This window comes from Uloborus diversus, chromosome 1, assembly GCF_026930045.1.
Source record: "Uloborus diversus isolate 005 chromosome 1, Udiv.v.3.1, whole genome shotgun sequence".
NCBI lineage: Eukaryota > Metazoa > Arthropoda > Arachnida > Araneae > Uloboridae > Uloborus > Uloborus diversus.
The window spans coordinates 211,380,561-211,394,667 of NC_072731.1; the positions used below are offsets into that span (position 1 = coordinate 211,380,561).

The window sequence follows — 14,107 nt, forward strand, 5'->3', positions numbered from 1 at the left end:
TAATATATCCAACAACTTGAATATGTAAAAACTCCATTGTTGCTCTATCCATTATTGCACTAAAGGTTTGGGTATTAGTGTAAAGGGTAAACTTTTCCAATGTTTCCCTAACTAGTAACTTCTAAAGAACACGAAAACAATACTGTGTCAAGATTCACTGGAAACCTAAAATAACATAAATTAACTACTCAATTTGACCTTTCTGAGACATTAGTACCCAATAAAGTTTTTGCTGCTTTTTATATTGTTACAAATAAAATAATTAAACACAAAAATTTGTTTACAGCCCCTGAAAGATTTCTAAAATGACTAGATTTAAATTTAAGAAACAATTATTTAATAAAAAGAAAGATAGGGAAAAAATAGATAAATAAAAATAAATAAATAAATGTACATACAATAAAATTACAAATTTACATTTGATAGTAACAATGTGTGACACAATTTGTCAGGATGCGTCGCGTTCAATTTTGAAGAATTATTCAGAAACACAAAAAGATAACAATTTTGGCTGTGTGTGACATACGGTAACAATGTGTGAAATAAGATTCTAAGAGAATGCCACTCGATCTGAGAGATGCAGACCACCCTGACATCACACACTTCCTAGTGCCCATGCTTCATACATCAGGGACATGTATGTGCACTAGAGAGGGAGAGAATGTCTGTCAGGCATAGCCACTTGTGCTTCTGAGATTAAGTCTGTCATTCTCTTAAAACCAGAGCCTTAAGCAAATACTTTTATAAAGCAGAACCTTACAGTATGGACAAGATACCCTTCACTATTCAAAATATAGGGTGTTTATAACGTCTTGCATTGGTCAAGAAAATTTATTTTTAAAAAAAAACTATAAGACTTTTGCATTTTTCTTTTTTTTTTTTAATTTTGATCCTTATTTCATCAAGTTTTTATCCCTATAGGTATAACATAAACTTTAGGCATGTAGACGCGATAACATTGAAACTGAAAATGGCATTTGTGAAAGAAAAAACTCCAGGATTGCTGAGATGGTGGTTTTACACATATTGTTAATTCTGATATGACACTTTATATCCATATAAGGAATCTTATGACCAAACTCTCAAACCCTAAAAGGTAAATTCTGGCTACGCCCATGCCCAGTGCAAATTTGAAAAATTGTGTAAATCTTCTCAGAACTACAAAAAGTGCACAATTAGTAGTGTATCAATGATGTGAAAAATACTTTTTAAGATGAAGATAATTTTTTTTAAATTTTAATCAGAAGCTTTTTTTTTTTTTTTTTTTAAATGGAATTCCTTTATTAGCGCAAGATTTAAAAAACACCCCGTACATCTCAAATGCAGCCATTTGGCAACATCACGAGGACATCATGAGGCATAATTTGGAACATTATGAGGAATCACAGTTTATGAATTCTCAAAGTTAACATTACAGTTAACAAAGTATTTACTTCTGCAAACCCTTGTGTAACTGCGACATAATTAAAATGTTCATAAACAAAACGGACATTTCACATGCACTTTAATTAATTTCATGTCTAAAAGGAAGGTTTTACTCACCACAACCCTTTTAAGGTACTGGAAGAGCATCATAGCTCTGCCGTGCTAAACACAAAATTTGTATATACTTTTTTTCAAAATTGAGTAATTGTCACCAGGTGGTTCTTTTCACATATTTTGCCCAAATACAATGTTTTATGGTAATTTGTCGATGGGAAATATTTTTGAAGCAATTATGAAAAAGTTTCATCTGAATCAAATACATAGAGGCACACAACTTTAAATGGGAATTTCTCATTTTGAACTCAGCTCCAGATACTACTTTTGCGCTTAGCATGGCAGAGCTCTTTAACTGATTTATTAGACATCATATAAGTAAACATCAACAAAATTGAACTGGGGTCTCAATATCAACAGGGAAATGCTTTCACATTTATAATGACATCATGCTGCACAGCTTGCATGTAGCAAGAAGTATAGTGGGAAAATAAGAGTTATAATAGAATACATGGACTTAAGTGTTTGCTTTATAAAATAACCAAACTTATAGTTTCATAATTCTGCTTACTCTATTAAAGCAATGAGGAAGTATAGCTTATTAAAGCTCTTGGACCATTAAAACCAATAGAACCATTGATAAAAGCAATATCCAGTTTTAGATCTGTTGTCAAACCACAAAAACCAAGTTTTCAACATCAGAATCTAAAATTTCAAAAATTTATGATTCAAATACATATTTAATAATATAAGGTTTATTCAGTAAATTACCGCCCATTAGCCAGGGCTAAAGCAGAAATACATGAAATACACCACCAGCTCAATCATTTCCAGTCGAGGACTGCAAATTCATGCTTATTAGCACTCACCAGCCCAGCATTCATGTATTTCTGCTTTAGCCCTGACTAATGGGCGGTAATTTACTGAATATACCATGCCTTGCCTGCAATCTTCGAGTTGAACCAAACTATTGCTTCGATCACTTGCCTGGTCTGTGCTAAGTCTATATTAGCTACCAGTTTATTTGGCACTCTTGACTTCCTTAAGAGGTTTTCCATCTCCGGCTCAGTCACTTTCCTATGCCGGGCTGATGAGTGCTAATGAGCACAAAACTGCAGTCCTCGGCTGGAAATGACTGAGCTGGCTGTGTATTTTATGAATATGAGGTTTATTTTTGTTCATTTTTAAAACAAAGAACCATGAAAATATAAAAAGAAAAATTTTCCAAAAAGCAGGCAATGATATATTTATGATGCATTTGATACTAACTCTACCAGCACAATTTGACACTGAAGGTCACAGCAGTTTAATGTAAATGGTTGGACAGTAAGTAATTTGGACAGTGTAGCAAAGATAAGAAATAGGGAGTACAGTAGGATGGCTTAGATGCCTTTTTTTCTTTTTTCGCTTAAGGTCCCCCCACACACATGAGCAAGGGTGCCCATATGCAAAATTTTAAGGGTGGGGGCTCAGACGTTTCCCCCCATGGTTTAGCAGGATATTTTCCCCATAGAAACCGATTTCAGCACAGGTTAGAGTTATTAAAATTTTGACATTTTTAATAACTTATTCATTAATTGCTGGATAAGAAATGTTTTTACATTTTTGCAAAGAAAAAAGTACTAAAAGCAAGAAAGTTCTAATTTCAAAAGGGGGGCTTGAGCCCCCACTAGCCCCTTCCCCCATATGGGTGCTCTTGCACACGAGGCAACTTAGATGAATCAACTTTTCTTCTCAAAAGAAAAGTGCACATAAAAATAACAATTTCATGCTCACACTATTGGACTAACTGACTTTTTTTGAGCAGCTGCTCTACAATGCTGTCAAAACTGAACTGAGTTGACTCAACTAATTTATTCGGGTGAAGAGCAAACTCTATATGACGTCTTTCAAGTTGATTACACTCATTAGCCGCGTTCTCAACTTACTTTTCAACCCGGTAAATCCCCGCTCTAGCTCCGCGAAAAATCCGATTGAAAAATTCCCTGTCTCTATGTAAAATGACGTTCTCCCATTGTACCAGAGAAAGCGGTTTTTACCCAGCATCCTTAGCGGCTAGTAGACCAACTTGTTTCCCGTACTGCATTCTGGGTAAAAACACCGCTTTCACTCCTGAAGCTAGCAGGAGTAGAAAGATTCCACATAAAACCCGCTAATAACTGGAATGCGGTGAAGAGCAGGTTTTTTCCAGGGTCGAAAGTGTCCATGGAAACGGCCCTATTGGGATGAGAGTGGTAGCAGCACATTGCTTTGTGTGCCTGACAAGTTGATTGTCATGTGAAGGATGCCAGGCCATTCCTTCACTACTACATGGTGGTTATACTTCCTGCTAAATACCTATTTGAAAATTGATTCAACTAAGCTTCCTTGTGTGTAGGGGACCTAATGCTTGGCCAGCCAAAACAGCTTATTGATTCAGCTCTATCGCTTTATTTTTAGCTCAATGCTTTTTTCTTTGGTTAGAAGGCAATCTTAATCTTTTATCTTTGCTCTGTCATAAGTAAATGTATAAAATAAGATAATACAGATCCATTTTATGCTCAACTAAATTAAACTTCAAAGTAATTCTACTGGATTTATTATTGTTGATTAAGCTATCAACTGTGTAGCCAGAATAAATTACCAACACTATAATTTTAACCAAAATAAATACTTGGATTTTTAACTATATTATCATGATTATAGATGAAGAATTCTACTTCATACAAAAAAAAAAAAGATAGCAATAGATTGCTATAAAACTTTATTCCTGTTGAAAGTGATATTAAAATGAATACTTTGCTTCAAGAGATCAAAAAAGAAACAAATTGCGTAAGTCTGGAATTGCTGAGATTAAAGTAAGCTTCAGTTCTTTTTTCAAAGTAGGAAGGATGTTAATTATTGCTAAGTAGCCACCAGTATTATTCATTAACAAGATATTGAACTTTTATATATCATTAGTTTGAGCTCCGAGGATTGATAGCAGCTTTTTATTTAGTGTATCTTATATCTCTGTTCTATTTGCTTGAGAGCTAGTGGTATTGTCTTCTACCTATGTAGACACTTCATGCCTTGTACTATTAAATTGTTTTAATTTTGTTGGCACAAAGTTTTGTTTGTTTGCATGTCAATATGATGAAACAATAACATGGTGTGCCATATACGAAGCTTTTACTTTTTTTCAGGGAACATCTCTTTGAAAGATTAATTTTTTGATGTTCATTAGAGGTTGAGCAGTTTCACTATACATATACAATTATTTATTTCATCACTGAACAACTTTTTACCGGAAAAGTGAAATTCAAATCAAAAAATGATACTAAAAATATATTTTGTATGGTTAATGCATTAACTCTTGTACACATGCTTTAAGACTACATATGCAATTATATGTAGGTAATCAAACACGAACATGGCCTTGAAATGAGTTACCATATTTGCCTTGACTGCCTTTTTCTCGGATGAAATCATAAAATGGCTCAAAGCTAATATACTTTCAATTTAACAGCAGAAATGGGATAAAATAGACTTTGAAAGTGTTTAATTGCTAAATTAAAGAAAACAGTTATGCAAGGAGAATTGGAAAGCATGGTTTTAGTAAGACTCATTTTACAATGGAATCAATTTCATTCCTTTTACTGAACTTGTTGGAGTGAATATATTTTTGACTTGCCTTAACCTCAACTGCATTAACTCAATTGGGATTTTAGTTATGAATGATTTACTCCGATGAAAATATGACACATTTTATTTTTAAAAACATTGAATTCAATATCAAAAACTATATTTAGATTGTTTAAGCTGTTTCACTTTTTGAATTTCTTAATCAATTCAAAACTGATATAATTTAACTGACTGTTTTGAACACAGAAAACTAAATCATGTTTTCTTTGTACAAAAATAATTGCATACTTAAGTGAAACTGATTGAAGAAATGATCATAGATAGATTTTAAACAAAAAAAAAAAAAAAACCTAAAGACATTTTGTAAAAAATGTCAATAATATTAATTTACTTTGAAACAAAGTTTGTTTCAGGAATAAGTCCTTTCATGAGGATTTAAAACCATAAAAAATTAAATGCACCTTGAAATTTGGCTTGAGCAACTATTTGCTTTGATCAAATAATGATTTTGATGACGCCCCATAATTCACATCATAATAGGTAGGTCACTTGTCCCGCCCCCAGTCCATAGCATAAAATGGATTTGCATTTTCAAGTATGAATCTCAGCTGTGCAGTAAGTAGATAATCGAGGGCTTCATTTTTTCACTGGAAAGAGGTGGGACTTGAGATACTCGTCACGTCATGTCACGAGTTGGCAGCTTCTTGACTCGTGCTACTCATGTTGCTGGTGACGCTGGACTTGCTGGCAGCTCGTTGTAAACTACCACTGCCAGAATCTGAAGGAAAGAGAAAAACACCAGCGTTAGTAAAAACTATCCAAATGTATATGTCCATGCAGAGACCAAATTAGATACTTGGGATCTGAAAGCTCTAATGCATTCTGAACAGTGACGCTGAAATTGGTATGGCAAATGATGAAAAGATATCTTTACTGTCAAAGAATCACCCCCCCCCCTGGCATAAATAACAATATTATCATTTTCATACCAAATCAAAGCAAATTCCAGCAATTCTGTTTCAGAAACTTCAATCAAAAAAAAAAAAAAAGAAAAAACTACAAACATTTTTGACCTGACCTTCTGAGATTATTCTAAAGCAAGCTTAAGCAAAGTATGAATAGATGTTTGAGCAAAAGATTTTATATGGCATTCATAGGGGTAAAACCAAACTTTATTCCACAGCTTTGTAGTTTCATAACTTCCACATATCACCTTTTGAGAATTTAAAGGAAAATTTTATTAAATGCACACTAAGTACCCATTTCAAGGAAATTTAGAAAGGAAAACTTTAATCCCCCCCCTAACATTTTTAAAAACTTCTACATATCCTCTTGAAGAGTCTTTTAAATTTGCACAATTTTTTTAACATTGACAAAGTTTAAACAATTTCCGTCTATCCCCCCCCCCTCCAATCAGAATAACTACAGTAGTTGGATGCACATTTGTAGTTGTCCCCCCAAAATGATGGTGAATTCAAAAGCCAGAAATCTTTTTGTAACTCATCAAAAAATTAATAAAATAATGGTTTTATATTTCATGCAGATACATTTTTTTTCCTGAATACACATTGAGCTGATATCAATAACATAACAACTCAAGGCAGACGTTTAAAGGTATTTCTTTGAGGGAAAAGTTGATTTATATCAGTTAGTTCAATCCTCAAGCCACAGTAGCTCTTGTGATCACTTTGTGAGATCCCTTTCATTGGGTTCGAAACCAATTTATTTATTTGTAAGGCAGTGTATTAAAGACACATGGTGATAAAATTCTGGAAAAATAACTCTAATATAAATCTCATGATATAAAAATCCACTGATATAAAAATCAATTCGTGGTAACACATTTTTATACACTGGTACCACTGGCTATACTTGAAGTAATACAGTATTTAATTGTACCCATTTGTCAAATACAACCATTATTTTTATTTATAAAAAAGCATTATATTTTATTTTAGCATTTATATTTGTACTATTTTTGACTCACTAAACATTTTACAACACAAATGACAAAAAAAAAATGATGCAAAACATTCCGATTGTTAATAACTTTTTAAACTCAATTTAGTTTGTCTTGTGCTGTGTCAAGGGTTTTGTTTCAATAACTTGCATTTACTTTCAAATGCCACATTATTTTTCTGATATAGTTATTTTGATATGAATATGATTTAAAATTTCTGCACTCCTTACAAGTTAAGGATTTTAACATAGGGTTTCACACAAATCTTTGGCCTCTCACTAAATGAAACCAGAATCAGATGCATTATAGCACATCATGTCTCACAAACTTATGTAAATAATTTTGCGAATGTCAGGTTTTATTGTTATGCTCCTCTGATTTATGTTGCAACTGCTTTTGAAACATTTAATGCAAGGCAAATAGATGAAGTTTCAATCCATTTTTGTAAAATATGTTTGTGACCATTTCTTGAAAAAAGACTTAAAAAAAAGATTTTAGAATATGTTATACTGTAGCATGAGTTACTCTTGTTTAATATTTTCATGCCTGAGAGGTAATTCAGGCTAAAAAGAATTATTTTGTATTTTATCGCAAGCATTTGCAGTGCACTTCAGTTCAAATTGAAACTCATCCTCCATTTTAAACATAGCTTAACTTTATCAACTTTATAGCTGAGTAGAGGTATGTTTCTAGAGGTATATTTCAATATATATATATATATATATATATATATATATATATATATATATATATATATATATATACATATTAGCCTTATATACTTCATTACCATTAAGTTGTTAAATGGTATCAATAATTATGCTCATTGAAAAGTTCCAAGATATAAAGCTTTAGAACCTCCTAAATAAAGACAATTAAATACACTAAAGATAACCCGTCTATAATGTACCCAGGCATGACAAGATTCTTGTGTGATATTAAATAGTCAACAATGGTTAAAATTTTAAATTAAACATCATAATATATAAACATATTATTGTTAAAAAAAACTGTAGCCTCAGGGTATTTACATTTTTTGTCAGAGCTTTGCTCTTTCCGAGCTAACTTGTCTATCAGATAGTCTCTGAAAAAGCACAGCTGAAAATGCACATGGATAGAACACGTACTGTTCAAAAATATATATACAAAATGATCAGATCTCCTCACCTTGACTGCTGATTGATGGGGATGATCTTGAATTCCTCTTGTTGTTGTTGTGGGGACTTGGTCCAAGGTAGGATGCCGGCACCCAACCTTTGCAACCTGAGTCAGGGCAGCGCACATACCACCAGCCAGCGCAGCCCACCTTCTCCACCTCCACCACCTGTCCCTCATGTAAGGAGGCCTCCCCCACATCCACAGCCGCGTAGTCTCCGAGGACCACATATCTTCCCTTCACCTGAATATAAGATAAAAGAAAACTAAAACGACGTATCTCTTGCCAGCAAATCTTGAAAAATGAACGAAAGCAATTGAAATTCAATTGACTTATTCTGCTATGTGATTCCAACTAAAATAATTGAGGTTGAACTACATTCATCTGATGCCACCAAATGGAAGAATGCATCTCCTTAATGTTTACACATGGAATGAATAAAATCATCTTTTAATCTTTACTAATAATAAAGCTCAAAGTCTCTCTGTCTGGAGGATGTCTGTAGAATGTCTGGATCTCTGTGGCATGCATAGCGCTTAGACTGTTAGGCTGATTTTCATGAAATTTGACACAAAGTTAGTTTGTAGCATGGGGGTGTGCACATCGAGGCGACTTTTTAAATTTTTGATTTTGTTCTTTTTCTATTCCAATTTTAAGGAAATTTCCCTGCGCAAAATTACCATTAGATGGATGAGTAAATTATGAAATTATCATGACGTAGAATGGGAGAGTGAATGAACATAGCCAATTGGCGAGAAATTCGTCATCCATTATTTGTAAATATACGGCCGAACCTAATGACCTTTTAATTTTCAACTACGGGCAATGTTGTGCGGGTACCACTAGTGCTAAATAAGAATTGAAATGACATTTCGTAAAAAATTGAAGACAGCTGATAAAAACAATTTTTCTTACAAGACTTCAGTACAAAAGCAGCTTTTTTTTTTCTAGATGAACTTTTTTCTTTTTACATTATTTCAAAATACACTCTCCCTCTTACTGATTTGACTTCTTTACTAATAATAAAGCTCAAAGTCTCTCTGTCTGGATGTCTAGATCTCTGTGACGCTATGGGCAAAGCCGTGCGGGTACCACTAGTAATACATAAAGTAGTTTGGTACTAGTTTAAAATAAAGTCAAATAAAGGCAGTTAGAATCAAAATGGGTTTCAGTCAACAACTGTATTAAAGACATCTTCATCTCCTAACTGGAGAGTTGCTCTTGCCCACAACTGGATAACAGATTCACTAGTTTTTTCATAATAAAATTTTATAAGGCATCCCTACCCAAATGGATGATTGAACAAGTTTAAGTTTTACCCATCAAGAAGAAGCATGAAATTTGAGCAACTTGCACTAAAATCACTAACTTTTGAATTTCTCTATCACTGTTAAAAACAATTGAATTTATAATTACAGCATTATCTATTTTTGCAATCAAAATCCTTTCTTTTTATTTTATTTTTATTTATTTATTTTTCTTTTTTATAGCAAACTGATACATTTTAAACAAAAATAAAATAGAATGCACTCACATGGAGGAGTTGAAAAGATTATAGTTGAGGAAAATGAAAGGCATGCAGAAAAGATTGAAAAACGAGAAGACGGTCAAAATTAACCTTAAAGAGAAAAGTACGCATCAAGAATTAAGAGGGGGAAAACAGAAGGAAAGCATCACATAAATAAGAAAGCAAATTTTAAAAAGAGTTCACTCAAATACATACAGCATGCATAGCATCACATCAACTTTTACAGCAAACAGGTTGTTGCAAAGAGTTTCTAAATTATGATATTAACACCCATCCAGTATGGGTTCAATGAGTACAGTTTCAAAAGAACAGGAGCATTTGACTAAAAAGGTGCCTGACCGAATATTTATCAAGTGCCCACTTTTTGCAAAAACCATTTACTTTCACAAAAAATGTGATTTATTTGGTGGCAAATTTAGTAGATCAATCAACATAAACTCTAAAATCTGGAGAGGAAACACCTGTTCACTATGAAAGTAAATAAATACAGGAATCATATCATAAAGAATTTTAAGCATTGAAAAGAAGGTTTGTATACCAATGAATATTTCTAGTTCTGAGACTCTAATTAATGCATTAGCCTCTCAACACCTGATACACTAAAGAACCAATCTTAAGGTGACACAACCCAATCCAGCACTACTCTTAAACTGCTAATAACCACCTCTGCTTTTCTCTCCCTGGCATTTCGGAAGATAGGCACTAATACTCAAGCTACCAGAGATTAGCACTTAATTATTCTCAAAATTATTCAATCCCTATCCATAAAATTCTTTACATTCAATTTATTATTTCTTTCTCAAAAATTTTTCCAGAAAATAAACAGGAAAGTTGTTAAAACTGACAGCTATGTTATACATATAGCATACAAAAATTTACATCCTAAAAAAATACAATGCCACTTATTGGTTTTCAATTCTTCACACTTCAAGTTTGACGGATTTAAGCCATACTGCTTAATTAAGCAAGTATTTTTTGCAGATATTGCCAAGCTGTAATAACAGTTCTCAGGCATGCATAGACCAACAATTACAAGTTCAGGAATGCAAAAGCAAAAAAAAAAAAAAAAAGTGACGCTTCTAAAACAAAAGAGAGAGAGAGCAACCTCTGCAGTCTGGAGGAATATATCCCCATCCTCATCTTCGTCCTCTGTCTGCGAGAGTTCATCAGTTGACCACCCATCATCCTGGTTGTCCAGGTCTTCTTTCTGGTAGCTGTCCTCTGAGGTGAAGGTGGCTCTCCTGCCCTTCTCCTGGGCCACCATGTTATTATTCTCTGGGGGAGCATTGTCCCAGCTCTGACTAGACACCACTTGACCCCTGAAAGAATTTGAATGAAGATTGTAACTCATGCAGAACAACTAATTTCTTATGTAAACCAGGGGGAGGGTTTCCCAAGTTTGCTTTTTTTTTTCAGTAATATATATATATATATTTCAGTAATATACATAAGCTAGTGATATATATCATAACTCATATAAGTACACTACAAGTAGATATTAAACACAGCTACTTGTTTGGAATGATGACTCGTGACATATTGGATACAGACCACAACCATTAGTAGTGAACATTATTTGTGTTCCACAATTCGGCATCCATAAATGGTAATAATTTGGATGTAATTAATGAAGCCAGTTTGACTTATTTATTTTTAAATTTCATTTCATTATTTTTTTTTGCTCTGAATTTTAGTTTTTTCTTTTCAACTTTTCATTTATTTACTTACTTTGCACCCAACTAACACTGTAAAAACAAGTATCTATTAGAACTGTAGGAGATATTTCTAACCAACGTGCCCATTAGGGTGTCCCAAAAAAATGAAAGTCGTTTTTTTTAAACGCATACCCTATTATTTTTTTCCTTTTATATCAAAACCGTTGTAAAAAAAGTTTCATGCAATTTGAAGCACGGTAACCCGTGCCGACTTGCGCCTAAAGGCCTAAACGTGTAAATAGCACGTGTATTCATAAGCAAGCGAACGCTGGCGACGCGATACTTTGCGAAGCTCAATACAGCTGTAAATAGCGCACAGAAAACAAATGAAAACAGAAAAACATATGCTGGGGGGGGGGGGGCTATCCGTGGCAATTTTCAAACCGTCAAACATGTCAGTACGAATACATTCTGGTCAGTGTGCGCAGTATAGTCCTTTCATAGGGAACGAAACATGGCAGTGGAATTGCAAAGTTTGAAAAAAAAAAGATATTTTTAATAGGAGTCATATAACACCAAACTACGGACTTGAAATTTCCCTCAAACGGACAAGTTCTGTCTGTTTTGTTTTATAACATTCGAGAAATAAATTTAACCATCAGTGAAAGTGCAAATCTCGCTATTCGGGAATGCATCATCTTTTGGGAAAAGGCACGCATTCCCACCAAATCGTTGCCAAATTGCGGGAATAAACTTAAAAACCTGAATCAAATTTGGAGAGACTAACAAAAAAATGCAAAGAAACTGCAAGAAGTATTCAGGCAGCGCCAACAAGACTTTGAGAGTAATTAAAACAATTTATTCAATATTGCACATGCTGATGCACTTCGCTTAATCAAAATAGAGGAAGTTGAGATTTTCTTGCAACTCCAAAGAGAGCCCGGCCGACGTGGTCACTTTAGGGGGAGTGGATAAAAAACTGGCCGACAAAGAGGAAAGGGCTCGACTTTGAGCTGTCCAAGAGGAAAACAGGCGCATTAAATACGATTCCGCTTCAACGACCTCGGAATTGTATGAACCTGTACAAGAAGATTCCTCTTCGAGCTCTAGTGAAAATATTAATTCAGAAAATTTCCCTGAAACATATAAATCAGTACCTAGAACAAGTTTATCAGAACCTGGAACAAGTATTCCAGAACCTGGAACAAGTATTATCAGAACCTGAAACAAGTATTCCAGAACATGGAACAAGTATTCCAGAACCTGGAACAAGTATTCCAGAACCTGGAACAAGTATTATCAGAACCTGGAACAAGTAAATATGTAATGAGGAGTGATTTTATTACTCCAAAAACAGTTGCTGCATTGGACAGGTGTCCAAGTATACGAGATTATGTGTTTATTCTTGAAGCTACTATTGATGCACTTGGGTGTAACATTGATGAATTTCCAATAAGTAAATCTTCAACTCAAAGAATTCGAACTGAAAAGTGAAAGGAGCACGAGGAAAGAATAAAAATCGGTTTTCAGTACGAGGTACCATCTGTAGTGAATTTACCTTGGGATATAAAACTGTTGCCTGCTTTGAGTGCTCAAAAATCAAAAGAAGATCGCTTATCTATAGTTATTTCATATGGATGTGACGAACAATTCATTGCTGAGTCTAAACTGGATAATTCCACATTAAAAGAACAAACAAAGGCTGTTTGAAAGGCAGATTTAACTTGGAATCTCGAAGACAAATTTAAAACTCTCTTTTGTGATACTACAGCTCCTTTAAGTGGTTCTTGCGCTATTCTTGAGCAAAAATTTGATAGAGAAATGCTTTCCTTTGCTTGCCGCCATCATATATATATGAACTGATCTATCCCACTAAAATATAGTGCTATAGAGGAGCTGCGGAGTTGTTCCGAACTGTACCCTAACTTGAAAAATTTACTTGACTTTTACCGTGTTGAACTTACTAATATTACGGTCAGGGATGACTATCAAGAGTTGATAGAACTACCTATCATATTTTTAGGTGGAGATACAGAAAATGAATTTAAAATAGGACCACCGGGACCCATGCACGAAGCTCGATGGATAGCTCAAGCGATTTACTCCATAAACTATTACTATTTAGTTCACAACTAAAATTAGATACGAAGGAAAATGAAGCATTGTTTGATGTTTGCTTGTTTGTAGTGACAATATACGTGAAACCATGGCTTCAATGCATTTTGGCAGTCAAAGCACCTAACAAAGATTTCTGCTTTTTGATAAAAGTGTACGAAAATGTGGACCCAATTATCTCAAAAGCTGCTCTACAAAAATTCATCCAGCTTTTATGGTATGGTCAATAATATTTCATTCCTTGATGTAAAAAAGACTGTCTCAATGCTTAAAGCAGTAAACGATGCTGCTGAAAGAGCGGTAAAAATGATGCAGGACTTTCACGATTTGCTAACAGCTCATGAGGAACAAAAACAATCTGTGTTACGTTGCGTTCAAGAGCAGCGGAAGCTCCATCCTGACTGCAAAAAGCAAGCATTTAATTAAAAATGTGTACAGTAATGTTTCTTGTAGTCTAATATTGTTGTAAATATCTGCTTTAAATAAATTGATGCCGCGTGTAGTAAGGAATTATACAGTTAGCAATCTTTCCACTGTGGTCGCCGTACAGGATTTCAGGTCCAACTTTGACCTCAAGTCGGCACGGGTTCCCGTTATTTTATTGCAATGAA

General features: G+C 34.0%; 1 protein-coding gene across 1 annotated transcript in view; it reads right to left on the reverse strand.

Annotated features, from left to right (window-relative positions):
* Positions 1–5,714: 5,714 nt before the first annotated feature.
* Positions 5,715–14,107, reverse strand: part of LOC129218488 (guanine nucleotide exchange factor DBS-like) — a 111,399-nt gene continuing 103,006 nt past the window's right edge. The window contains 3 exon segments of the mRNA XM_054852776.1: positions 5,715–5,860; positions 8,210–8,441; positions 10,832–11,045. Of these exon segments, the coding sequence (XP_054708751.1) occupies positions 5,769–5,860; positions 8,210–8,441; positions 10,832–11,045 (538 nt within the window). The 3' untranslated portion in view covers positions 5,715–5,768.